This window comes from Atractosteus spatula, chromosome 12 (genome assembly GCF_055471065.1).
Source record: "Atractosteus spatula isolate fAtrSpa1 chromosome 12, fAtrSpa1.hap1, whole genome shotgun sequence".
Lineage (NCBI taxonomy): Eukaryota > Metazoa > Chordata > Actinopteri > Semionotiformes > Lepisosteidae > Atractosteus > Atractosteus spatula.
Window position 1 is genome coordinate 11,506,134 of NC_142717.1, and position 27,075 is coordinate 11,533,208.

General features: G+C 37.3%; 1 protein-coding gene across 1 annotated transcript; it reads right to left on the reverse strand.

Annotated features, from left to right (window-relative positions):
- Positions 1–804: 804 nt before the first annotated feature.
- Positions 805–25,466, reverse strand: phf20l1 (PHD finger protein 20 like 1). Its single transcript, XM_088928909.1, has 24 exons — positions 25,351–25,466; positions 24,285–24,410; positions 22,785–22,956; positions 22,362–22,457; positions 21,627–21,711; positions 21,320–21,408; positions 18,707–18,914; positions 17,836–17,949; positions 15,987–16,069; positions 15,370–15,628; positions 11,964–12,155; positions 11,354–11,578; positions 10,870–10,935; positions 9,893–10,183; positions 9,085–9,300; positions 8,918–8,971; positions 8,138–8,245; positions 7,891–8,055; positions 7,231–7,412; positions 6,823–6,922; positions 5,698–5,893; positions 5,250–5,568; positions 4,509–4,671; positions 805–2,911 (listed from the first exon to the last, which is right to left on the reverse strand). The coding sequence occupies exons 2-24, from the start codon at positions 24,365–24,367 to the stop codon at positions 2,769–2,771; spliced, it is 3,609 nt and encodes a 1,202-aa protein (XP_088785035.1). The 5' UTR covers positions 24,368–24,410; positions 25,351–25,466; the 3' UTR covers positions 805–2,768.
- Positions 25,467–27,075: the final 1,609 nt, after the last annotated feature.

The following is a 27,075-nucleotide window of genomic DNA, read 5'->3' on the forward strand; positions in this document are numbered from 1 at the left end:
ATGAAATAACAAAATCACACTTAAAGGAAAGTAAATATCACATAGAAAAAGACAGGGGAATTAAAATAGCATTTGCCTTTTGATCAAGCACATCAGATCAGCGTCAGTGAGAAATTTAACGACTCAAAATGTATCTCAATTATTTCTCGTTCTTGAACTGGTAAGTGGCACAACTTCAAGGCAGGTATAATAAAACTAATAAGGAACAAGTAATAGGTTTATTCCATGCTGAAAAGAGAAGAGAGAAAACACAACGTTTCGGCTGTGAAGCCTTCTTCAGGTGTGAGGGTTCTTCAGGCTCACATCTGAAGAAGGCTCCACGGCCGAAACGTTGTTTATAATAAACCTATTACTTGTTCCTTTGCAGACTACACATGCTGACGCAGCTACCCAACTGAACTAATAAAACTAATAATACTAGCAAGAATAATTTTAGGGGAATCATCATACTTAACAGTGCAAAATGGATACAAATTATCTATTAATTTAACTATTTTCTATTTAAATTGAAGTATTTGTGCTCACTGTTTTTATAATGGTTATTAGTTTTCCTGCTATCCAGAAGATGAAATGTCAAGAAAGCATATTGGCAAAATATAAGATCACTAATATTCAAGTCTCTTTACATGACAGCACGCTCTTTGTTAAATACCTTACATTTAGCAATGCAATCATGGCCAAAGTGTACATAAAATGTTTAAAAATAAACATTCGCTGGCAGGTTTCTGATATCAACAGACACTGCAGGAGAAACAAAAAGGCTTCAGGAAATAAGACATTGACATAACAAAAACTGAAGGCATATTTAAATATACAGAATATTTTTAATGAACAGTTTACATATAGTAAATTACATAAAGAACAGTCTGGTTTGTAGTTATTTTAAATAAATTCTTAATGTACAGTTGGTATATGTAAAGAAAAGCAACTTCAAGTTTCATACCCTACCAGTTCTAAAACGCACTTTATACAGATAACTAGAACTGCTGAATAAACTGAGGCATTTTCTTCAAGTATATTTAAGTTCATGTTTATGCCTCGCAGATTTTTACAGTTTAAAAAACTGTATATACATTATGTTCAACACTGTAATTTGTTTACATTTACATCCAGCTTGCATGTAGACTGCTGTATTAAGACTAACCTTTATCAATTAATATGTAAACTTAATGTAAAGCAGAGCTGTAGTAGCATGAAATATTAAAACACCAAGACTTTAGAAGGGCTCAGGGGTAGAAATCAGATGGCAAAGAACAGAACACGCATGCTCTAGATGTTCTTAGGCTTCACAGTTTACATATATTGAAGTGAAGGATTGTTCTTGTATTTTGAGTTGCAAGCTGGGTGTAAAAAACAGGTATATATTTGAAGAGCACACTCCATCTCAGAAATTCATCAAAAGGTGTAGCCTTTTATCTTCTTCACTGTCTTCTCCACAATTTCCAACCTTTCCAAACCATATGACACAACAGTAGCATTGGACATCTATGCTATTCATTACACTTGGCACAATACAGGATTACCAATTATTCACAAAGAAGGAATCACAATGATACATAAAACCTACTTTAAAAAAGAGGGCAATGTTGACATTTCCTTCCCCATGATTACAAAAGGCATGAGACTTCAGGAAAATACACTTCTCACGCAAAACTTGGAAAAACAAACAAACAAACGCAAATGCCCAAGGCTTAACTTGAAAGCTCGAAGTTTAAACTCGAAATGAATTCAAGCACAGAGTGCTTTGATCAAATCCAATTATAACACACTAGTTATAGCAGTCCTGAAAATGGAAGTCAAATGTTTGCAACATTCTCTTAAACTTCCAACAGATTTTGCAATTTTTTTTCCTCAGGGCCCAAAACCACTATATTTACATAAAACCTCTGGTAGGGTGTTTCATAGCTGTGGTGTGTTTCCAATTACATGCTCATTTTTATTTAAGGATATTTGTTATGCACTTCATCTATTCATTCACTTTACTTTTCAGTTTCGGCTTATTTATACTGTAGAGCTTATAACTACATTTTACCTTAAGGAATTCAGTGTATATCAAAATGTCTGCCCTGCATACTTTAGCTAACTAGGTTGTGTGACTTTTTTTATTACTAAATGAACCTGTGGACAAGTAACACGACTCCCTTCCATCCCCTGCGGTGCCTTTTCTTGATCGAAGTTTGCTTTGGCACTTCTGAACCTTTTAATTTATGCTTCTTATTGTCCAAGCGCTCTAACTTCCTCCAGTGTTAGTACATGTTGAGTTCTTACGTTCTCTATCCCACAATCCCTCTCTCTTTCTTACACTGCTACATTACCCTTCAACCAAACATGACTTACATCAGGAACAAGTAATAGGTTTATTCCATGCTGAAAAAAAGAAGAAAGAGAACACAACGTTTCGGCCGTGGAGCCTTCTTCAGGTGTGAGAAGGCTCTTCACACCTGAAGAAGGCTCCACAGCCGAAACGTTGTGTTCTCTTTCTTCTTTTTTTCCAGCATGGAATAAACCTATTACTTGTTCCTTTGCAGCCTACGCATGCTGACGCAGCTACCCACCTGAACCACTATGACTTACATCATTTATGTTTACCCAAATGGACCTTGTTTTTTTCCCTTTTTTCTTATGTCGAATCACATCAAACACATTTTGAACTCAAGTGTGACAAAGGGGGAAAAGACTTTTGTCTGAAAGCACCTTGCGAGAAAACAAAAGGCTTCACTGTCCTGTCGCAATGTAGTGTCCTGCTCTTTGCTGCCATGCAGAGGGGCTCAAACAGAACACAAGGTGCTCATCTGCTGTACTTTGCCCAGGTCTGTTAAAAGCTGCTTAATCCTGCGCTTCAGCTGAGGCAGTCTTGCAAGAGGATCTGGTGGTTCCAGCTCCCCAGTGAAATCCAGCCAGCTTTCTAAAACTAAGAACAATAAAGATAAAAAATGTCAAGAAGGAAAATCCAGCAGTTGCCGATTATAATCCTACAGCCTTCTGTTAAATCAGATTAAAAATAAAAACGTGGTGAGCAAAGAAAGTTCTAAATGTTGTAAGCCAAACTATCCAACACAATTAAACAGTGTTATGTATTATGAGTTACGCGGTAAACCATGGTTCTTTAGTCATGTGCTACATACCGTGGCAAGTTTTAGACCGTACCGGTCTGTATGCTGGTATGGTCTGTAATTTCAGTTTCTGGCAGCGGTTTTATTTTTTCGATTTTAACAAAGATTTTCTACTGTTTACATTCATAAAATCAAATTTGATTCAAAGAAGATAAAAATGTCATTTTTAACTTTAAAAGGGTGAGTAAAAAAAAAAGTCATACTACAGGTATTTCTCGCATATCACTGGCTAGTAAGTTTAGAAATATAATGTGATTTTGGAAATAACGTGGAAAGGTGTATTTGATGATTATTTTTCTTATTTCTCCTGAAAAACATATGGTTATTCCTTAGAGCTGTCTTGCTAAGGCAAATCTAATTTCTAAGAGTATCCACAGATTTTTACGGAGAGTCAAAGAAAATTATCATCAAATACTCCTTTACAATTCCATTGGGTACGGTTGCTGCAATATTAAGGGCTGTTTAGCATTGACGTTGTTAATGGTATGTTACATACTGTACTTATTTTCAACGACCCATTGAAAATGTGCTGTTTTTTCTAGTTTTTCTGATTCTACTGTAACTCGTCGAGAAAAAGTCTAGTCTTGATCATGTTTTTAATTCAATTACTACCATTAGACATGCTTTGATTTTTTTTCTTTTTTTGCAAGTAAGATTTGTCTTAAGCTCTTTAAGTCAATATAAAATGTCTTGTCTCAGTAATGTTTTAATTACGTAATGAGGATTCTTTGAAGTTTTAGATGAAATAGCAAAGGGCAATTGAACATGCTAAACATGTTTCATAAGGTTGTGAATGTCAACTTTACACATTGTAAAGAAAGAAAAAAGTTACAACTTACAAGCACCTGTCATATTTTGAATTTTACATTATCTTGCTAAGGAAAATTAACCTCCAATACCTCGTGAAAAAACATTTAATCATTTAATGATTGACAAAAATCTGCATGTTGTTAAATTGTTCTTACACTGTTCAGTGTTATTTTTAGTTCTTTGGTTCCAATAATACAACAAAACAACAATTTTCATTACTTTTTGTATATAACTCAGTATGCTTTGCTAACCATGAAATCAAACTATGAGAGAGTCTCCATATATAAACATGCAAAATAGTTTGCGGTATACCACGGTACATGCATGTATACCGTGTTATGTACTGCGGTACGTTTTCCGGAGGCGGTGCCCAACCCCAGTTATTTATCAAAAAAATGAGAAATTAATATGGGGAAAAAAGCATCAGTTATGTTTTTTTTATTTAATGGAAGTTTTCTCTACCTAAAAATATAAAACGTTTAAACCACTGAATGGTGAATGTGTTGTACAAATCATGGCATCATTACAATTGCTAATCTGTAGTACGGTAACATTTTGTCATTAAGAAACAGAAGAGAGCCTTACCATCAAGTTCCTTTTCAATCAGGTCCATTCTGCCTGCAACCTCATTCTGAACATCCTCAATATGTGTTAGGAGGTTTAGCTGCCACTGGAGGCAGTTCTTAGCGTGTTCTGATTCCAGGCTGCTTTCATTCAAAGAGCCTGACACAGCGAGTGCAGAACTTTCCTGTTTATGAACAAACACAACAAAATACAAATATGAAATATATTTGCCTTTAGCATTTACACCATTATAGGCCTAAACCTACCATTTAAAACAAACTGCAAATATTGTGCAAAACCTCAGCCACAGGCTAATACATTTTTAACTGCCTGACAATTCTTTTGTATGATATACCAAGTGGCTAGAGAAATAGAGACAATTGTGGGCAAAATTTTGCATAAAAAACTTAATTGTAGCAAATGAGTTTATGATCCATACAATATAACTAACACAACTATAAAGAGCATAAAATGATTGACAAGGGAAGACAAGCCAAGAAGGAAAAGGAGACATGCAAATTTTGCAGAAAAAGGAAATAAACTACAGCTCTCGGCAAAGTACCTGAAACCTTATGTGCTTTCCAAAAATATTTAATTTGGGGGATTTGTAACTTTCTAAACGCAGGAAACTTGGCAAGGAAAGCAACTTACACAGAGAGGAAACTTGTTTCTTATTCATGCAAATCACACTGTTTCAATAAACAATCTGTAACTAATCTAAAAAAATGTCATCACTTGTTTCTTATCCAGATAAAAAGATACCTCTTCTTCTTTTGGCACAGATTGCACTGCATGTACTGCTGCATTGGTCACAAGGTCTAGGGCCTCTTCCTGTCTCATTCCCTCTTCCCCATCAGAGCTCAGCAGGTCAGCGACAGGCCTGTGGTCCAGCCCCATTCCTGGGGGTTTCTGGTAACTGTGTTCACTAGTGATGTATGTTTCCTGGTTGGAGTTTTGGGTTACATTGTCTGTTATCCTGTCCTGGTAATGAATACAGTCTGGATGTACTCCCATAGGCTGATCTTCATCTGAATTCACCCATGATCGGGCCCAGAGGTGCAAGCTGGGTTTGTGTTTGTTTCTTTAAAAAGCAGAAGTAAAAAAAAACAATTAATGCTGCAATACACCACGCACAAAAATATAGAAGGATCAAAAACAATTAACAAAATCCTTAAAACTTTAGTAAAAGAGAAGATGTTTTATGACTTACTGTAATATGTCCATTTTAAGCTGCAGTCCATGTAGTACCTTCTTCACACTGTACACGTCACCCAGCAGTTGGTGTGTTGAAACGATCTTTTTAGCATTCTGATGAGAGTAGTTTTCACTCAGAAATGACAAGCCATACATGTGCCCCTTGTTTAACCAATCCTTGTCATGACGATATTTTGCACTCCACCTTTGCCCTAAAGAGAAAAAAAGTTAACTTTACAAAATACATTATCATCCTGATTTAAAGTACAGCATAAGTACCATGAATTTCTACAAAACCTTTATTACCTTCAAGTACAGTATATATTTTGAAGGTGATTCAGTAAATAAAGCAAAAAGCTCACATGATAGTGCATGTAATCATACATAGTTACAGGTATAACCAATAACTCTGGTTTCCTGTATGGAGAATCCCTAGAATAAAAACAGTCTCTCCTGGTTAGTGAATGCATTTTTAGAGTAGGGAGATGGGTCCCTATTCACTTTGGAGCATCTGGTTTTTGTAGACAGAGATTTAACTGTAGGTCGTATCCTGTTTTAGTAAGAAGGCAGGTTTATCTCTCGTTGGCCTGTGTAGGTGTCGTTATAGGATCTTTGAGTACTTGATAGCAGTCTGGAGTTTTACTAGTTGTCAAGGCATAGGCCTCTAAGATGCCTTGTTTGTAAACAGAGTAACTTGTATGTTTAATGTGTTGTTAAGTGTGTTATTGTCATTGTTAATACGTATTTATTTCAGTTTGTTTCTACTTTATTAATCCTTCTGCAAAGCTGTTCCAGAGAACAAAGATCTGAAGTGCCTCTATTTATACTAACTACTCAGGTATATTCTTTGCCTAATCTTTATAATTTGGGGGTTATGATTATGTGTTTTGCTTATTGATTATGCCAGTTATTTCTGTAGTCTTCTAATTTCTTTAACCTACTATTTGTAACAATATTCACAGCTACTTCCTTGACACGATACTGCCGTACAACTCCATAAGCTGAAAATTAATTCCGAAATCATCTCATACTGAGAGCGTGCCTTCAATGAAGTCTGCACAAGGCGACTCATATTTTAACTAACACTAAGGTCCTCTTAACAGTACACAGGATGAAGATCAGCCTCATTCTGTCCTCTTACCTGGTGGATCCCTACAAATGTAACAGATGTATTGCTCAGGAATACTATCCTCCAGCAGTCCCATACAAATGCTGTGCTGCCAGCACATGCACTCTTCACACTGCAACACAAAGAAAAATCACATTTTAGTCTTTCAAAATTGTTTTGCTATATGATACTTAGTATCCTTAAGGAAAAATGTAAATAAAATATCAGTTACCTATGTAGAACCTGTTAACTGTGGGTTATCCACATAAATACTTTTATGCAAAAATGATTCAATCACCGCAAAGCAGAATCAGCAGACAGACCACTTCTTTGGAACTTGTCTTGCGTTGAAAAAATGACTGAATAAATCTGGTCTCTTAACATTTCCAAATTACTTTGAAGGAAATGTGGGGAGACCAGGGGAAAAACATTTTCACATACCTGGATCATAAATCCATTTTCCTCATCCATTTCACAGATGCAACGCACAATTTCATTGGCCGCATCCTCCTCCTCCTGGAAATCATCCATGGTGAGGGAATCGAAATCCTGATTGTACTCGTCTCCGCTCAGAAGCAAGCTCTCCGTCGAGGAATCCTCCAAGAAATCGATCTCGGAGAGGTCTAAGGGAAAGATGGAGTCAAAACTCTCAGTCTGAATGTAGGAGTGCTTAAAACATTTACCAGACTTGACCTCACCAAAGACATGTAAAACAGCTTGCCCAATCAATACTTAACCTTTTTATAATAAGCTAACACCCTTCAAGCTGTTACACAAAAGAATGATGACGTGTACCACATCTTGAAATGCTTTTACTGTAGCTTCCTTGTAATGCAGACACCTAAAAAACAATTATCTAAGCATATGAAAATATTCAAAACATATTATTAACTCTTTTCTTTAAGGATATTTGAAATGCTTTTTGTTTACATAAGATTTTTCACTTGTTTTACATTCATGAAAACTTTAAAATATCAGGATTGTGCCAGAAAAGGGCACACAGAGTAAATTAACATTCAGTTCTTAACAGTCTAAAGACTTTATGACATAAACATTCATATAAATTAAATTCGAAAAGGGCCAATATCACTGTACACTTACTCTCTCCTGTGAGGTCAACAGAAAGTATGGCTCTGGGGTACTGGAAGGACGTATGTTTGGATGAGGAAGTGGTGTGCAGTGTGAAAGAACTACCAGAGGAGCGATTCGGTGGAGAAGAGCATCTTTCCAAAAAGGCCAGGGACATATCTTCATAATCTGAATAACCTGAAGAGAGAGCAAGAGGTAAATGAGCATCTGGGCAAAGTTACAAACATCTAATACAAAACAATTAATCGATTCCACTTACTGTGCTGTTTCGATTTCTTTTTCTTCTTTTTCTTCTTTTTTTGTTTGATTTTAAATGGATCTTTCTCCTTTTTGTCTTTACGTTCTTTGTCCTTTTCTTTCTTTTTTCCTTAACGGGGAAAAAAAAAAGGTTAGGCTTTTATTTAGCACAAAAAGCTCATTGTCAGCATATAACCCATGCTGTATCATGAAGTGAAAGAGTTCAGATGTGTCGTCTGTCATTTTTTTTAGCTGGTTTAGTACAATATTAGTTTAAATGGCATTTTAAATGCCATCAGTATTTATCCAATTTTTTAAATATATATTCGGTTTTTACCTACAATTAATTTTGTTACCCAAAAATTGTGTGCTGTCTTGGCTCACTGTTACTAGACTCATCACCCCTCAAAGATGACAGTAAGGAAGTACAGGCAGATTTCTCCAAACCACATACCATTGATCTATCAGTCTTTTAACACATCACAGGCAATACAGCCCTGAACTGGAGGTTCAGCATCAACTGGAGGACAGGCAAATCGCTTAACAACAGGCACCCCAGACTCCAAGAGCCAGGGGTGCTGCAAGGGTCGCTGAGAGAGCCCTCATGGACAATCCCAACGCACCCTCAGTTGTTCTTAGTTAACTGTGAACCACCACTTGGCAAATCCAGGTCACTGTTGGCTAGCGACACAACCCCCACTCAAATCCAGGATAAGCCACTCTGGAGGCTGTTTTTTTTTCCCATGTTTAAATATGACTTCAAAAACAATTGAGGTCAAATTCATCAACAATATGATCCTACCTATTGTTTGGCTCTTATCTTCAAGTTTACTTTTCTTCTCAGTCTTTATTTGTCCTGCAATTACACAAAAAAGAAAATGACAAGGTTTGCAATTTTAATGGATTTCACTTCTCAAAATCTCAAATAGCGACTGCGGGAAATTCGACGGACCAAAACGTGCCACAGACCTGGCTCTGAATGTTTGTCCTTGTCAATGACTTTCTTGAGTATCTTCTCATGTAAGTTCTCAAAACTCTTCTCGCGGGGGGGCAATGGCAACTGGATGTCTGCACCTTCAGAGCTGACGGAAGCGAAGGATCGCTTCTTCTTGCTGGACTTGGGAGGTTTCACGTTGGTACTCAAAGGAGATTCTAGTTGTAAGGCTTGTGTATGAGGAGACAGGGCTAAATATTGAAAAACGCAAAAAAGAAAAAGCCAAAACAATCATCACATTAATGTTGTGCTGTGGATATACACCAGAATTCTAAATCTCATACCTCATGTTCTAGCTCCACTATTAGTCAGGTTTTTTGAACATTAAGTTTAAAAGCACTTTTGCAAAATCAGTTTTCCAGTTTATATCTGTTCCCTTAGAAAAATCTCATAGTTAACTCACAGCAAGTTAAACAAATACTTTCACAGTATGGTGCCGTGGCTCTGTGGCTAAAGCCTGTGGCTGGAAGGTTGCCGGTTCATATCCCGCGGCCGGCAGAGGAATCCTACTCTGTTGGGCCCCTGAGCAAGGCCCTTAACCCCAAATGCTCCAGGGGGCGTCGTATAAATGGCTGACCCCAAGCCTCTCTCCCTGTCTGTGTGTCTCATGGAGAGCAAGTTGGGGTATGTGAAAAGACAAATTCCTAATACAAGAAATTGTATATGGCCAATAAAGTGATCTTATCTTATAGTGTATAGTGCTACTGCAGAGAAGACTGAAAGACCAGAAGAATAGACAACAAACGGGATTTAGTTAAGCAACAACGGGCTGTTTTCACATACACGCAGAGGATGACACAGTTCGCCGTCTCTTTGCGTCATGACTCTCTGGCGGAGTGCAGGTGGGGACTGAAGCCGACGTTGCCCTAGTCCGCACAGCTCGTTCAGGAGATCCGGCCTCTGACTCCGTCTCTTTATCAGCACTGTGATAATACTTCAAATGATAGTCCAAAAGCTTGGCTTTTCGGAAGGCCTTGGAACAGCCAGGAACCTTGCACTTGAATTTGTTGTGGTCTAGATCTATGAGTGGCTCTTTCGGGGAGGAAGGATCTTCCGGCTTTTTGGTGTTTATTACTGAATAGCAGAAAAAAAAACGGTTGAAAAAAAAAATTAACATACACATGACTGATAAATCTGTAAATTTACATTTACTGAACAAACTGATTTCACTTTCTGGTGTGTGCACTCTTCTATCATTTCTGTCTGCTACTATGTTGCAATAGCGGAATTTTTTGGGTTTGCATATAAAGAACTAAAACATTTGACTTGGCACAACAAAAAGGATTTCCTTGCTAAACTCCACGCTCCTGTTAACTCTAAAGTACTGAGAGAGAAGGTACTAGCCATTCACGTATTGTGATTTGCAATCTTAAATATTCAGAATCTACAAAGAGATGTAATCGAAATACCAATAGGAAAAACTTAAGAAGCTAAATAAGTGAACTTGCCAAGGGGTGAAAACAAGCCTAGAAAACCTTGTTACTTTCAAGAGTTTCTGTTGAGGTGTTGGAGGTTCTAAAAATCATGAGCTGAATGAGGCACTACACGAGGTGAGGGATTCCCTTATGTCCCTAAAATGTCTCGGTGCAGGGAAGAAATGTACTTAAGCAATTTCTTAAGACTCCCACTTACATGAAAACAAAAATGCAGCTTATACTACATCTGCCGAAACTCACAATACTTTAATCAATAAAAGATTTCAGCGACACAAACTAAAAAAAACAAAAATTCTTAAGTGCAACTAAAATGAAAATACATACTTGGCTCCCTCGCATGTTTGTTTGGTTTCAAAATCTTGGGTACTGCCTTCAACACAGCAGCTACAACTAAGTGGGGGGAAAAAAGTGTCCGTTACTGCTCTTACAACTTTGTAATCAAAATTTAACGTAATCAATTACATTATACACCTGTTAACATATACAGCTCTGTGACTGAGAACATCATGGTATGTGATTTAATTTTGTTCTAGGTAATTGCTGGAAACCAGGATTTTTAAAATAAAAGTCTAGTTCTAATATAGTTCAGGTGGGTAGCTGCGTCAGCATGCGTAGGCTGCAAAGGAACAAGTCATAGGTTTATTCCATGCTGAAAAGAGAAGAAAGAAAACACGTTTCTTTTCAGCATGGAATAAACCTATTACTAGTTCTTATATAGTTTATTTCACAAACTAGCTGATTTATTCAACACCATTCTATTGACATTCCATTTTTCACAAGCATGACGAGACTTGATCAGGATCAATACCTGCTGTGGGACAGGGCGTCTTCTCTTCAACAGCCGTCTGCATCAGAGAAGCAGTTCCAGGATCTCCCTGTTCCTTTTCACTATCAGGAGGCAGACTGGGTGGGGGAGATGGTGCTGCGTTTGGGGGTATTGAAACAGGTGGTGGAGGTGTCGAAACAGGAGGCACACTTAAGGAGTCATCAAGGTCCTCAGGCTTTTCCAGAGTGACAGAGGTAGTGCCTGATGCTTAAGAACAGAAACGGATATTTAAATGAAACAAATGCACACAAAACAAAAGAGAAAAAAGCCGATGGTAAAAGATGTGTTTAAGTCACAATATAAAGACGTTTCAAGCATATTAATGCTAGTTTACTGTGATTAAAGGGCACCTACACAGAAGACAAAAATAAATGAGCAGGAATGGAAATCAGTAATAAAAATCATTTACCATTTGTGACTATTGTATTGCTTTAATTTAAAAGCTTGTACACTGTGAGAAGTTAGTGGTATTAAAATAGCAACATTAATTCATCAAATAAATATAAGTACGTGTGGAATGGACACATAAGATACAGCTAAATGCAGTCTTGCTCTTCATGGCACATGGGGTACAAAGTGCTGGGGAACATACCCTCAGGCAAAGTAGGCTCTGGCTGAGACTGGAGTTTGGGGTTAAGAGCTTTCGCTTCAGAGGCGGACGGTGGGGGCTGAGCTGGTTCGATGGAGGAGTCGACCGTACAAGTCGCCAAACGCTGAGAACGTCTCCGTCGCTGGCTTTGCTCAGATGGTCGGGGTGAGTTGGGAGGCGGAGGTGTGGCGAGTGCTGCAGAAAATGAACTTGATTAAACCTTTCTTTTCAAAAAACGGACTTATGTGGAAGCATGATCTATATGAAGAGGCTCTGAAAAATACTTTCCTTTGAAGTTTAAGAGGAAAGAAATGTCTCCAGCCCCACACTAAATCTTATTTTACTTCAAATGACTCAAGCCAAAACCGTGACTATGCAAAATCATGATATGGTATGGTCTAGGTAAATGGGAAACTTTAAATAAAGAACAAATGCAATGGTGCCACTTCATTATCGTAATTTATTTTTAGCACTTGTATTTTCTAATTTTCATAAAACCTCCTTGAGGCTTTTTTAAAGGGCAAGTTTATTCATTAAAGATAGAATTTATTAAAAACTGCAGACTGGGAGACATTTGGTTGTTGGGCAAACTAGTGATATAGCTCCACCAGTTATATGTTGTATCATCTTTACACCTTAAGAATGTTCAGATCGTTTTATTTTACCTCAAATCTATTTATGTTCACATTTTAAAGTTGTTAATTTTTGCAAGTAGAATAAAATAAAGGGTTTATTTGTAGTGGTTGATAAAAAATATTACAATCAAAGCAATTTTAGCAATGATAATGAAAACTGCTTCTGTTTAGCAATGCTAATACTTAATAGGGCTAAGTTGTGCTTATCATCAGGTACTGCACCAAATGATTTTGATCTGAAGTTACTAGACTACGTTAGATTTAAAATCAGAATTAGTGGGGTATGTCCATGATTTGTGATCCGGTACTAGAGATCTTTTCACCAGATTGAGGCCTGTACCTTTCTTCAGTCTTTAAAAACTTCACATAAGAAGTTATTGTTATGCGTGTTTCCAAGCATAACATATGGCTTAAAAATATTTTAGTACTTACAAATAGAAAATTCTGCTTCTTGTTATTGAAGGCAGCACATTATCTCCACAGATATACATGAGTACAATGAATATGGAATAGGCTGTTGATTGAGTAGAGCTGTTTATTGGGATAACAAAATACTAAACTAGTCAAATGCCAGCAATTGATAATTGAGTAGACTAGGAACTTAGAACAAAGCAAAACCAGTGAAAGACACAAAAAAGTATCGTGTAACAAAGATCTCGTTTCCGCTACTGATATGATTTACGGCACCCAATCTTCAAGCAAAATTACCCAGAGAATGATAAATCCTGCTTCCAGAAATATCTGTGAGGGCCAGACCACACTGGCTTAGGACAGTCACACACATCTAATTCATCCGCATATCCAGCTTCAGAGTGCAGTACCTACTGCTTGACAAATTCCAGGAAAAGAAGGTCTGCATGCGAGGTGAACAACAGTAAAGATCTGTATGTTCAAAGCTTTCAAGGGCAATGCTGACAGCAGAAAGATGAAATCCACATCTTCTCTGAGTCAGAGCACATTTTAGGTGGTGGTAGAGAGAGAATGAAAGAATACAGTGTCTGGAGACATTGGGATAAGTGAATTCCAGTGTGGTGGTGGAAGTTTGAAAATGTGGAGTGGAATCTCTATTAACATAAGAATGACTTTGGCCATGAGGTAGACTGACGACAACCTTATTGCTCACTGATGAAGTCCTTAAGGCACAGACTGCCATTCCGGTTTCTGGTGGTTGGGCAAGCTGGTGACATAGGTCCACCAGTTAGTTATATGCTATAACATCTTTACACCTTAAGTTAAGAATATTCAGATCATTTTATTTAACCTCAAATATATTTGTGTTCACTTTTTAAAAATTGAACAATATAAAGCAATTGTTAACTGCTAAAGCACACTAGGTGCTTTACTGTCTCACCTAGTGTCTGATCTAATTGCTTCACAAAGGTCCTAATCCTTCTTTTGTTTGAAATGAGTTCCCTACCAGTTACTGCTAGAGAGCTAGTAGTGACTGCAAACATTCTCCCAGGGATGATGGATGCATTCTGGGAGAATATTTCCGCTTTCTCTAAAATCTCAGAACACCAGCTAATTCGTTTTAAATTTGGACACAGAATACACGCAACAGCATACTGGTGTTCCATAGACATTACTCCTGGCACAGGTGCACCGTGGACATGATTCTTACCTACACGTTGTGAGAGCGTTCAGTAAAAGACTGCTTATAGGTGTACATAACACGAGATACGAGTACTGAACTCGGTTAGTAAAAAGTGTCAAGCCGTCAGGTTGATGTTTGCTTGAGATAAGTTGTAATGTAATTGTAATGTTATACATTATCATTTAATTTCATGTTTAAGTGTGTTATAATATATGTGAAAGATTTTAAACGGGAGAATATAACATGTATGATGCTGGAGAGTTAGTTCCGCTTACAGGCAACTTAGGCACTTGCAATGTTAATAATAATAATAATAATAATAATAATTGCTTATAATGATATAGTGCTATTCTGGACACTCCACTCAAAGCGTTCTACAAGTAATGGGATCTCCCCTTCACCACCACCAATGTGCAGCCCCACCTGGATGATGCGACGGCAGCCATAGTGCGCCAGAACGCTCACAACACACCAGCTATTAGTGGGGAGGAGAGCAAAGTAATGACGCCAATTCATAGATGGGGATTATTAGGAGGCCATGATTGGTGAGGGCCAATGGGAAATGTGGCCAGGACGCCGGGGTTACACCCCTACTCTTTTCGAGAAACGCCCTGGGATTTTTAATGACCACAGAGAGTCAGGACCTCGGTTTTATGTCTCATTCAAAAAACGGAGCCTTTTTACAGTATAGTGTCCCTGTCACTATTCTGGGGCATTAGGACCCACATAGACCACGGGGTGAGTGCCCCCTGCTGGCCCCACTAACACCTCTTCCAGCAGCAACCTGAGCTTTCCCAGGAGGTCTCCCATCCAGGTACTGACTAGGCTCACACCTGCTGAGCTTCACTGGGTTGCCAGTTGTAAGTTTGCAGGGTGATATGGCTGCTGTACTTCAGGAAGCTGTCCAGTGGGTTTATGGGAAATGAAGCGTGTCTAAGCTATACTGGTCAGTCTGTGTACCCAGCTCTCCACAATTTATGTTAACCTGTCCAGGCAGAAAGCATATACTAGCAGCTACTGTCTGCTGGGAAGCATTAGGAAAAGGTTACAGAAGCAAATAGTACTATTCATAATAATGTCGTTATTTACTTTTACCATCTATATGGAAACAAGGCTGAAAAAATACCTAAATACTTAAAATACCTTTAATGTTTGACCATGATTAATGGTCCAGACTTACCAGAATGTGTGCTGTCTGGGAGGCTTGGGTCAGGACTTGGTGAAAGGGTAGATTCTGCCACAGACGTCATCTCATCACCAATTGGCATGGCTACAGAAGAAGGTCCTGAATGCTTCTGGCTGCTGGTAGATTCTCCAGAATCATGTTTGAGCCGTCTGTTTCGAGACTTCACAGGAGACGCAGTATTTTTCTGGGTTGCAGTGGGCAATGTGGCTTGAGCCTCAGGTTTGTATTCATTTTCTGTACATGCTAAGCTTCCCTAGGGAAATATTCAACGAAACATATGGAAAATTGTTGGATTCCTCATAAGAATGGCCACTCAAAACTATTATCTTTTTCACTGTATGTAATGCAATGAACATGCTAAAGCATCACACCCGTTATTTGTTGATAATTTGTACTGAAAAGAAATCCCACAGTACCCATACATGGTAAACATTAACATACAAGAAAACCCTGAAAGTTTTACAAACTAAAGCCAGTTTTATGTCAGAAGTATAGATTAAGACAGACTTCAAGCTACAAAAATTATAATGCTAACAAAGCTAAAACTTATTCAACAACCATCCCCTTTAATTTTAGTTACATAAAAGTAGTAATCAAAATAATATACATACCTCTTCAAAACTCTCTGGAGCTTCTTTCTGGTCTTCCTTGCACTCTACTTCATCTTCATTAGAGGCTTTTGAAACTAAAAGACCTGAAAAAAAAGCACTGCATGGTTAAGGCTCTTGGGCTATCTAATACATAAACAGTGATACATACCTTTTTTTAAAAAAGATTAGACTTACTATACTTGCAAGTTTACTATTAAACCTTACTATTAAAGGGAAACTGCAGTCCCAATTTCTCAGACCAGTTATTAAATCTCCGTAACAAAATAAATGAATTGAAGTTATAGAAAAAAATTACAAATTTCAAATTAAATAAGCACAAAATCACGAACTTGGTGACTTGCAGTACTTTCAAAAAGTTACGCAACACGCATTCAAGTTCCCACAAATTGCGACGTGAAGCAGCCCTTCCTGCTCACTAGTCTCCGTAATGACTAATGTAATGTGATGTACAAGCAAATAAACACAGGTTGTGCAGCAGACATTTCAACACAGAAATGTCCCAACGTGATCTGCGTGCAGAATTAGTAATAAGTATTTGTCTGCAAAACTGTTGCGAAATCGAAAGCAATAATTCTATAAGATTAAAAGAGACATATTCAGAAGCCTGCTTAATGGCATAGGGCTGCACACGTCACCGGAAGTTTTGTTGCCTTTTTCTGAATCACAGAATCTGGCGCTGCGCATACTTGAAAATTTCGTCTACATTGTGATGTAAATTGGAGGGTTTAAAAGTTACTGTGTACGTTGTACTTTTATCGTGGTTTGAAATGCACTCATCAATGCAGATTCTTTCTCACCCTGAAATATGGAAATAAGAGTTCCCCTTTAAGGTATTAAAAACTATTAGCCTTGTTCAGATATCTGCAACTTTCATGATTCAACTATTCTGTGACAGCATAACACTTATCATATTTAAAACGCGAGTTCTACCTGCGATATTAAGAGTCACAATATAAGAAAGTGAATGATATAGCTTCCCGCTTATTTAAATGCTTATACAGTCAAAGAAAGTACAGCTGAGATGTGATGATTGAGACTTTCTCACTCTGAACAAAATGCTTCACACAACAGATGACTGAGCTTTCTTTTGTATAGCACAATGTTTGTATAGCACAAACTTCCCAAATTCATTAGGGACTATGTTCATTATAGCTTCACTAGATTTTTTCATGTATCATTTTTTCCTTTTATTTTACTTGTGTATTATGAATAATTATTGTACTTAGCCTTGACTTAAAAAAAAAGATTAGAAATAAACTAGGTTTGCAAGTCATGTAAAACGTTGCTAATAATTGCAGAAAGAAAATACAGTAAACCTGCAGAGATCTATGAAAAACAAAACTTTGTGTATATTACTGTCCAAATTGGTCCTAATTACTGTCCTAACCCCAGTCTCCTCTTGAACATTTGAAAGGTCATTATCAAGCCTTTAAAGGATTAAAACGTACCTTAAGACTACAATGAGACAAGTCAAATTGAATCATATAGACTTGTTACATGCTCATTAAAGACTCTTCGTTGGAGCTCGATGAAGAGGTAAACGAATTCATACTGCAAACCGTCAAAGTACTCTGAGTACTGATAATTAATAAACCACACACTGAATTTAAAAAGTCTGAGTTGTTACTGTTTTTAATGGATAGATTTTTATGTTTCCTTTGAACATAGTGCTTGCCATTGATATCCTCCCAAACAAGAAGAAAATTAATAAAAAAAGAAAACACATCTCAGCAAATTCAACTTATAACTTGTTAGTAGTGATCATTCAATATTGTAAACCGGTGCTAGACTGTGGCGCTACATCACTACAATCCTTTGGAAAAATAAAGAGCTTCGGTTTAAGCCGCACCTGTAATTTTATTGAGACGAGCTCTCTTCGCATGGAATGAAGTTCCTTGTCCACCCTTCTTCCTCTTTGTTTTCACGGTTTCAGGCTGTTCTGAGGTTTGCTTTTGTTCCTCCTCTGTAAGGATTTTAAATTATGTTAGACTCTTCACATTCATAAACGAAATACCTCCTCCTCTTTGTGTGAATTCAAAATACAACAATAATAAAATCACTTCAAAAGGACTGAAGTAATATATAAAATATATTTTTTTTCTTTCATGTAAAATAAAAGGGGTTATTTACATTTTTACTACCAATTAGGAGTAACTATTTTGGATTTGCACAAGATAAAGCTCAAGTTTCACCATTTATTTTTTTTATCACAAATCACCTCTTAACCTGTAGCATCAAACACAAACACGGAAAGAACTATTAGCTTAGCATCTCTTTTTCATAGGAAAACAGTTATCGTCAGGTGTGATTTACCAAAGGTAACTGATTTCAATGATTGTGATTTTATAACTGTAGTTCAATCCATGAAAAAGAGATGCGGATATCCAAAGTCAACTAAACCTGATTTGACCCCCCCCTCCCTAAAAAGACAAAAGCACTCTGTTAGTTAAAAGTTAGTGATCATGCATTTCAGCTTTATTAAAATGAAAATTCACCCAAAAACCATTTAAAAGTTTAAACTTATACAAAAATAATTCAGCAGTCTGATCTTGTGCAAAACCACAAGAATGACCTTTTCATTAATTTTATATTAAAAATGAAGCACTACTTTACTAATTATATATTATTTCATAGAACTAAAAGCCAAAAAAGAAAAAGACGTTAAACATGTGCAACTCAGGCTAGGCAGATCACAGAAACAAGAACCAAAGATATCAGACCTAATTTCTGAGTAGAATCAGGCTCCTCTTGTGACTCTTTTGCGTCCTGGGCCTCATTTACAGGATTAGTTTCATCCTCTGTCTTCGGGGATGCCTTCCCTGCTCTCCTGTCACTGTTGTCTTTATTGCTGTTGGCACTTGTACGTGGCCTGTAGGTTCCCTTGCTCTTTGCAGCTGCAGTTGCTGCTTTTACAAGGGCAATCCAATCCTGTTGAAACAGTAATAGTTGTGGTCAAAACACATGAGTAAATCTGTTATCAGCGCTATGAAACTACATACAATTCAAATAAAAACTGAAAAAAAAAACTCGGGGTTTGGAACCACGGCAAATTTAGCTTGAAAAAGGACTGGATGAGAATGAGCAATTAAAACTTGGAGGGCTTGAGTTTTTACTATATTGAAAGTTTTTCTATATTAATAGGAATAATTAAATGAACTACAATTAAAGACATTTTAGAGCACAAAGTTATAGATTTTTTTCATTTCTGTGTTAAGATATGAAGGAAATAGCTTCATTTTTAACAACTTAAAGTGCCTACAATGCATACTGTTAGCATTTTGAGTGGTTTGTATACATAAAGCGAGTTCATTTGTTATCATCCTGAAGGGCAGTGTACAACATGTTTGGAAAATTTGGGTTTAATGAAGCTTTTGGAAGTTAAAATGCCTACTATGAAAAAGGCAGTTAACCCTACAATCCAAAAGTATTTTAAAGAATCAGGTTTCTAAAGAATGTCATCCAATCCTCTTCCAAAACGCAAGAGTAAAATGTTCACACAACAGCTATTAAACCAGTGTTTGGATGAATATGATCTCAGTGTGTCAGGTTTCAAAAGATCTAATGAAACAATCTAATTTAGTAAACAAATATCTGTGGTGAAATTATCCCATCTGAGCATGAAACATATTCCAGCCTAATGATTTTGTTAAAAAGTTGTCACTAGCTAAGGATTACTTTAAATATCTGATGTTACAGCTTTTTTACAGCATACAAAGTCTAGTAGCAAGATACCATAAATTACTAAAATAATGCTAATGTCCCTATGTCTCATTCATTAAGGAAATGAGATATAAAAAAATAAAAAGCAATAATATTAAAGAGAACATAAAACAGATAGGCCTACAGTCTGTTATTATTTAAGGATGGCATGTTCTTTTATTGAGGCTTAAAATCTTTATTCCTAATATTTCTTAGGAATGAAAAGGACAATTTCTAGGAACAAACAATGACCACATCCTAGAGAACAAATGGAGATTTGAGGACGGATCTGGGGGTGTTCATTGTCTGGGGGTGCCTGAGACTGCTGCAGGGGTTTAGAAGACGTCAGCAATTGTATCCTGCCTTCACTTTGTGCATCTCCTTCACATAAAATTCAGAAATTCCCTGCTGCCTGTTACCTTCTGAAAAAGAAGGAAAAATGAAATATAACACTAGGGTACCCTAACACAGGACAGATTTCTAAAATGGCAAATATCAACTGGCCTAACAAGCATGATGTATCCTTACAATTAACATTTACATTCAGTTTATGGACTTCAATGTGTTTACAACCTGTCAAATAGTATAGAGTCAAGTGAATTAAACTACTAATAATATCATTTCAGATACTATTAGGCATATATATGTTAAGACTTGCAATTCATTTTCTACCTTACCAACCAAAGGAATACATAATTTACCGTACAGCGAGCACGCAGCTAGTAAGTATGGCATATTTTTGTTCTGCATATTTGATTGCATATCACAAGAATAACACTGTAAAGTCTCTGGTAAGTGTCTGAGCAGGTTACTATGAAATGGATACATGCAATACTGCTGGCAGCACTAGCTAGAATTAGCTAGTACGTCGAGTTATTGGTGAAGTCCTAATCAAGAAAATTCTGCTTCATGTCATCATTTTTACTTAGTCCCTTCAATGGGCATTACAGGATTGGTATATATATTTCTGAAGCAGGTTTGGAGCTATGATCGTCTTTAAAGAAGAATGTTTCTAATTTCAACAATGTTCTGCTCTGACTAAAATAGGGGAAAATGCACAGTCATAGGTTAATCAGTTCTCTATAGCTTTCCAGGAAAGCCAGTGATGTCACATTCCTGCCTCTCCATGTCATGAAGAGGTCTTTCACTTTTCTTTTAGATCTCTTAGATTCTAAACACACTCTATCCACATGTACAATCTGTCAGAACTCAGCCTCAGAGTTCAAATTGACATTTTTGCAAATTTAATGGAGCTCAATTAAGGTACACACAACTGCAGCAATAATGTACAATTTAAACTAGAAAGCAAAAAACTTTCAATGTTTCAAAACCCCTTAATGTACACCGTTTTATAAGGGATTCAAGATAAATCAAACGTAGATATACACCCATTGCAAAATGCAGATAAAATTGCTACCTTCAAACTTTATAAAAAATCCTTTGCATTAGTGCCATGGATTTGACAAACTAATAGAATTGTGATTCAACTTAAAAATTAGACTATTACAATTTTTACAAAATACAAAACCTCGTGAAGCCTTACATACAAATCATTAACAATTCAAGTGAAAGAGTTCTTCATTCATCAGTGTCTTTCACTGACACGATTAAGACTTTGTCTCTAATTGACTTACCTGTCCTTTTGCATCTTCAGGCATGGACTTAATATGCATCCTCTTCACACACCGAATAACACCATCATAAAACTGAACTGTGTATGTACCTGAAATTATAAAACCCAAAGTTCATTGAAATGTATAAGCATCGCATTTAACTAATTAGGAAAAATTGTTTAAAAGAATCAAATACATCTTTATGTACAGTATATGAAAGCTCTGTGGACATAGAACCAATTCATATTGCATACGGGGATCACCTCATCTCTTCTCCCAATGGAATTACATGTTTTAGGCAAAAACGAATCATGTTCCTGACACTTACCTTCTTTGTTTACTGATTCTATCTTAGCTGGGTAGTAACGGCAATCTGTCCATCGAGCTAACACCTCTTCTCCTGATCTCAAAACCTATAGGGAAAACAAGCCAAAACAACCAACCAAAAAACTTACATTTGAGAATCTACTGAGCTTACAGTACCTTGTATAGGGTTCCAATAAGTGTTAATGTAAAGATGAGTAGTAAAGGTTTGTCAAAGTTGCAGTGTCTTAAATAACTTTTCTAGGGGGGCCTTATTTATTTAGATGGGTGTCTTTGAAGAGCAGGTTGTGTCATATTGTATGATGTAATGGAAAATAATTCTTATATGTAATTAAACACAGTAGACATGCAGGACTGCTTTCTAATAAAAGGTGTACATTTTGTGCTTTTAAGGACATTTAGGAAAAAAGCCACTTCCTCTTTCAAGCTAAAAGGGAAATGTTTGTACTACAACTTAACGTTCAACCACATTTACAAACTAAAAATAAAAGTAAATACTAACAGAAAAAAAATATGTTAAATACAAGACCATCTCACCCACACTTACTATGTAGACAAATGCCAGCTCTCCAATCCATAACATGTAAAGCAGTATTTTATACATATATGATTCAGCATGATTCCCATTTGTGCTAATAATCAGGTAAGGGGGTTATGAACTCTTTTTAATCACTAGTCAGACAAGCAGTTAGAACAACCAGATAATTGTAAAACTTTGAGTGCAATTGGAATATATTACTTGTCTTGACTGCGGTAACTCTGTTTGGTCCTCTGTGCTCTCTGTACTTCCAGGATGCTCACGAAGGCGAGATGCTCTCATCTCGCTGAGTCTCTCCTGGTAAAGACGTTTATAGATAAAATATAGATTAACAATTAGTCATGTGCCAAATCAAATAAGTTTAATCTTTTTCAAATGACAAAATTTAGATATACACTTTCATGTTTTATAACCGATTTCCAAAACAGTTTGTACTAAATAAGTTAAACCATAGAGTCAGGATAATGGACATGCTTGAGCTTTCACTAAAGTGGTACATTTTTATAAGCAAAAAAATACAAGTATTCAAAGTCAGAAACGACGGTTTTATTCAGTTTAGCTTTGTACTTGAAAACAACTGCTTAACATTCATAAAAAAAGACGAAGAAGAGCAAAAAGACTTACAGACATCTCTTCCTCCTCCTTCAGTCCTTCTTTCCGAAGACCTGGTCTCTCCAGAGGACGCAGCCGAGTGCTGTCCCAGAAGATCCACTCGTCGTATCGATGGCTCCACCGGTCAAAATGGACAAGCATCTTTCCCTCCTCATAGTCAATCTTCTCAATGCGCGAAGGGTACCTGAAAAGAGTTTTAAAACATGGAAGTTAAACGAGAACTGTTTTTTTCCCCCAGTTCCCTGGGCCCACACAGAGTCCTTTCCATGTCTGTCTTACTTTTGGGATTTAAGGAGAACTGCAACACAATTTTTTTTATTCCAGGGTTAGAAAGAATCGGCATTGATGAGTGCACTTCTAACCACTATAAAAGTAGAATGTACAGAGTAACTTGTAAAACCTTCAATTTACATCACCAAATAGACAAAATTTCAAGGTGTGCGCAGCGCCATGTTCTGCAATTCAGAATGAGGCAACAAAACTTCCGGTGACATGAAGCAGCCCTATTACTTTGTAAACAAGCAGGCTTAGGAATACATCTCTTTTAATCCAGTAGAAATATCGCTCTCAACTTCAAAACAGTTTTTCCGATAAACAGAACTTACTTGTTAACTTTGCACGTGGATCATGTTGGAAAATTTCTGCAGTGAAATATCTGCTACACAACCTGTACGGAATTTGCTCGGAAATCACATTACATTAGTTATTATAGTGACTAGCGAGCAGGAAGGGCTGCATGATGTCTCAATTTGTGGGGACTCTTGCTCTCGCCAGCGGTTTTGCGACAACATGGCGACTTGCAGTATTTTCACAAAGTTCAGGATTTTGTGCTTAATTCAACATTTACCGTCAAATAATTTATTTTGCTCCTGAGATTTAATAATCAGTCTGAGGAATTGGGACTTCAGTTACCCCTTTATCATGTCCTCACTCCCCTGAGAAGCAGGATGCTGATTTTCTGTCATGGAAAAGAATTTTAAATAAATGCTCACAAACAAGGCAGCATCGTAGCTCGGTAGTTAGCATCGCTGCCTTGCAGTGCTTAAGCCCTGGCTTCAGTTCCTGTGGTACAATCAGTGAGGAGTTAGTAGGTTCTCCCTATGTTCTTGCGGGTTTCCTCTGAGTCCTCCAGTTCCTTCCCATAGTCAACGGACACGCTGGTAGGTTAACTGACCTCTGCAAAAACTGGCCCTGGTGTGAGTGTGTGCATGTCTATGCCTGCCCTGCGATAGACTGGCGTCTTGTCCAGGGTGTATCTGACCTTAAGCCCATTGCTTGCCGGGTTAGGCTTCAACTCCTCCATGACCCTGAACTGAATAAAGTAGTTAGAAAACGGATGGTCACAAACGTTAAAAATACACAAACACCCAGACAGGACTACCCAGGATGAACTGTGCATATAAGCGACGTCCAATGTTCTGTAAAATGTGTTGTACATGAAGGTCCTGTAGTACTAAATGACTACAGAAAGAAATAATCATTCTATAAATGAATATTACAGAACTTGCTTACCATTTCTGCAGGTAGTCTTGCGCTTCAACCCGAGCACCAACCTCAAAGGTAATTCCTGGACGACTCGGAGGCCTCTTGCTCATCTTCAACCTTCCTTTTGCCTTTCCAGAAGTCTTGTATTTACGCCTGCACACGACACAAGGTGGTCAACTGACTGCCAAAAGTGCAGTAACCTGAAAGCACTGGAAAAAAAGGCTAGGACACCTGGTTTGTCCAGCACCTATGACTTTTTTTAAACGCATTTCCTCTCCAACTAGCCCCTCTTTTTATGTTTACTGTGATCTGAAGGAAGATTCCCAAACAAAAGACGTGTGAACAAGTTTAACCGTTTCACTGATGTCCGAAGACCAAACAAGGTTACAGCAGTAGAAATCCCCGTCCACATAACAAATGGACCTTTGTTTCCGACGTGTTCAGACTGCTTTGTTAACTTCAACTATTTTTAACCTCACTGTTAATCCGTTAATACAGTCCAGAAACACTCGCAAAAGGAGTTCAGAGTATCATTGCAATGTATACATATGGAGCACTTGTTTAAATTAATCTGGCTTTCCATTTTCCTTTAAAACAAATTAACAGAGTCACGTTTAAGGTTATGGCATTTTTAGCTCTTATAACAGCATTCAAATGGTTAAGAGTAACTTCAACCACTGTCAACCGTTACTGGGTTTTCAAAGTAGTTTTTTATTTGTGATTTTTACTGATTCTATGAAAATCTATCATCTGCAAATCCCAGATATCACTCGACTACAAAACTGTTTTAATTCGTTGTTTAAAGTGCAAGGAAAGCTGCATTTCTCTACGACGTGCTACCCAACTATAACATACGAGATTTTAAATGTATGCTTGCAGCCAGAGTAACGCTGTCATCAATGTCAATCAAAAATGCACATAATACAAACTTAGAAAAATTAACAGTTCAAAGAATTCCAGAAATAGTGGGCCCAAGCGTTTCCAAAACCGATTACTTTAACTCGTTACAACAGTATTTCGTTTCAATTATTCGTTGGCTATGTGTTTCTTCTTAAAACGTACAGTACACCTACTAAACAGTGTACAGCTTTACCTTTGGAAAACATGGAAAATGGGTTATTTTAAAAACTCAGCCTTCTCTCCATTCTTCTGCTCTCTGATACTTTAACCCTCTCCCTAACCCAAACATTGCGGCGTCAGCACGTACGTGACCCCAGCGACGCGAAGCCATGCAGGAGGCAGCCATTGTGGTCACGTGATCTGGGATTCGCGGATCACAGAAATACTACGCGTGTGTCTCGTAGGTGTAGCATCGGCATTTGCTAACTTTTTATTAGTCATTCTTGGTAAATTTCACATCCATAAATCAAAATGGTCTAATAATACTCCCCTTTTTAGTTCTTTTGAGCTGGAGCTGAAACACAATTTAAATCCTATAAAAAAATTGAGAAATAATAAAGCAAGGAAAGCACATGATATATGTAAAAAATACAATTTGATCACTTAATTTACTTCATTACCTCTGGCGGTTAAATGTTTTTTTTCTCTTGTACCTGTTTTTGATCCTCTGGTTGTAGTTGTGTTCGTAATTTTTTTATACATTTAATAAAAACAAATTTAAAAAGTATTTGCTAACTTTCGATATTTAAGATTTACACAGTTTTATTTTTGGCCTCGGCAATACTGTGATTACAATCCCAAATAGCATACCGCCAAACACCATGTATGTGCCAGAACATTTGTTTAGTCTGTCTAGTGCTTCTGGAAATAGCTTGTTAATGATGCATGGGTCTTGCGAGTCGAGTTTATGATATGGAAGAGAATCATTTTCCACCGCCAGACACAATAAACGAAAGAATGTTTACCGATGTATTCGTGTTATGTTTTCAATTGTTATATATTATTGTAAATATGATTATTTACGTTTCCTTATTTGTTTCTCAATCCTAAAATGTTACTTTTGCTGCACGGTTTGTTTGGCCAACCTCGAGTCTTAATGCACGGAGATTCCTTTCCTGTGGCACATTGTGCCTTAGTTCTTAATTAAGTCAGGAACGCCTCCAGTCCCTCATTTCTGTTTTTATTTGGTGTCCTAACGTAACATTAAAATACCTATAGCTGACCATTCTCTGCTGGATTAATTTATTTTTCATTCAGGTTTACTTTTAACCCTGTCCTCTCTTTGAGAAAACCCAACAGTTGTGATTTTTATGATATTCCTAAATACAGAAGCCACGCATGATTTAGTGCTGTGATGACAGTGACTTCCAGACAGCAGTAACTGTAGTTAAAAAGCACATGCAGAGCCCTGACATATAAGATAATGCAAGACCACTGCATGAATGAATGTCTGCAAGTGTGATCTTCCTGGTGGTATTTATGCACAAAGAAGGGTAAAAAAGTTCTATTTCCAGATACATAACACACAATTGTTTGCCAATTGGTTGTCTTATCATTTAAAAATATTCAGATAAGTGGGCTGCATGTTGGTGAACCTGAATTCAGGTCTGGACCTGGGCTGCAGATTGTATGTTCTCCCTGTGTTCATGTTTCCTCCCACAGTCCAAAGACATACTGGTAGGTTAATTGGCCCTGGTGTGAATGGGTGTCTTCCCTGCGATGGACAGGCGCTCATCCAAGGCATATCCTTATCCTAGCCTTGTGCCCATTTTTTGCCACGGTAGGCTTCGGCGCCTCCTACATTGGATAAACAGTTACAAAATGGATGGATGGAAGGCAAGGAAAGGTGACTTTCTCACACGTAATGGACACGGCTCACCAGATGTGAGATCTGACATGCCATTTTTAAGGAGTTAAA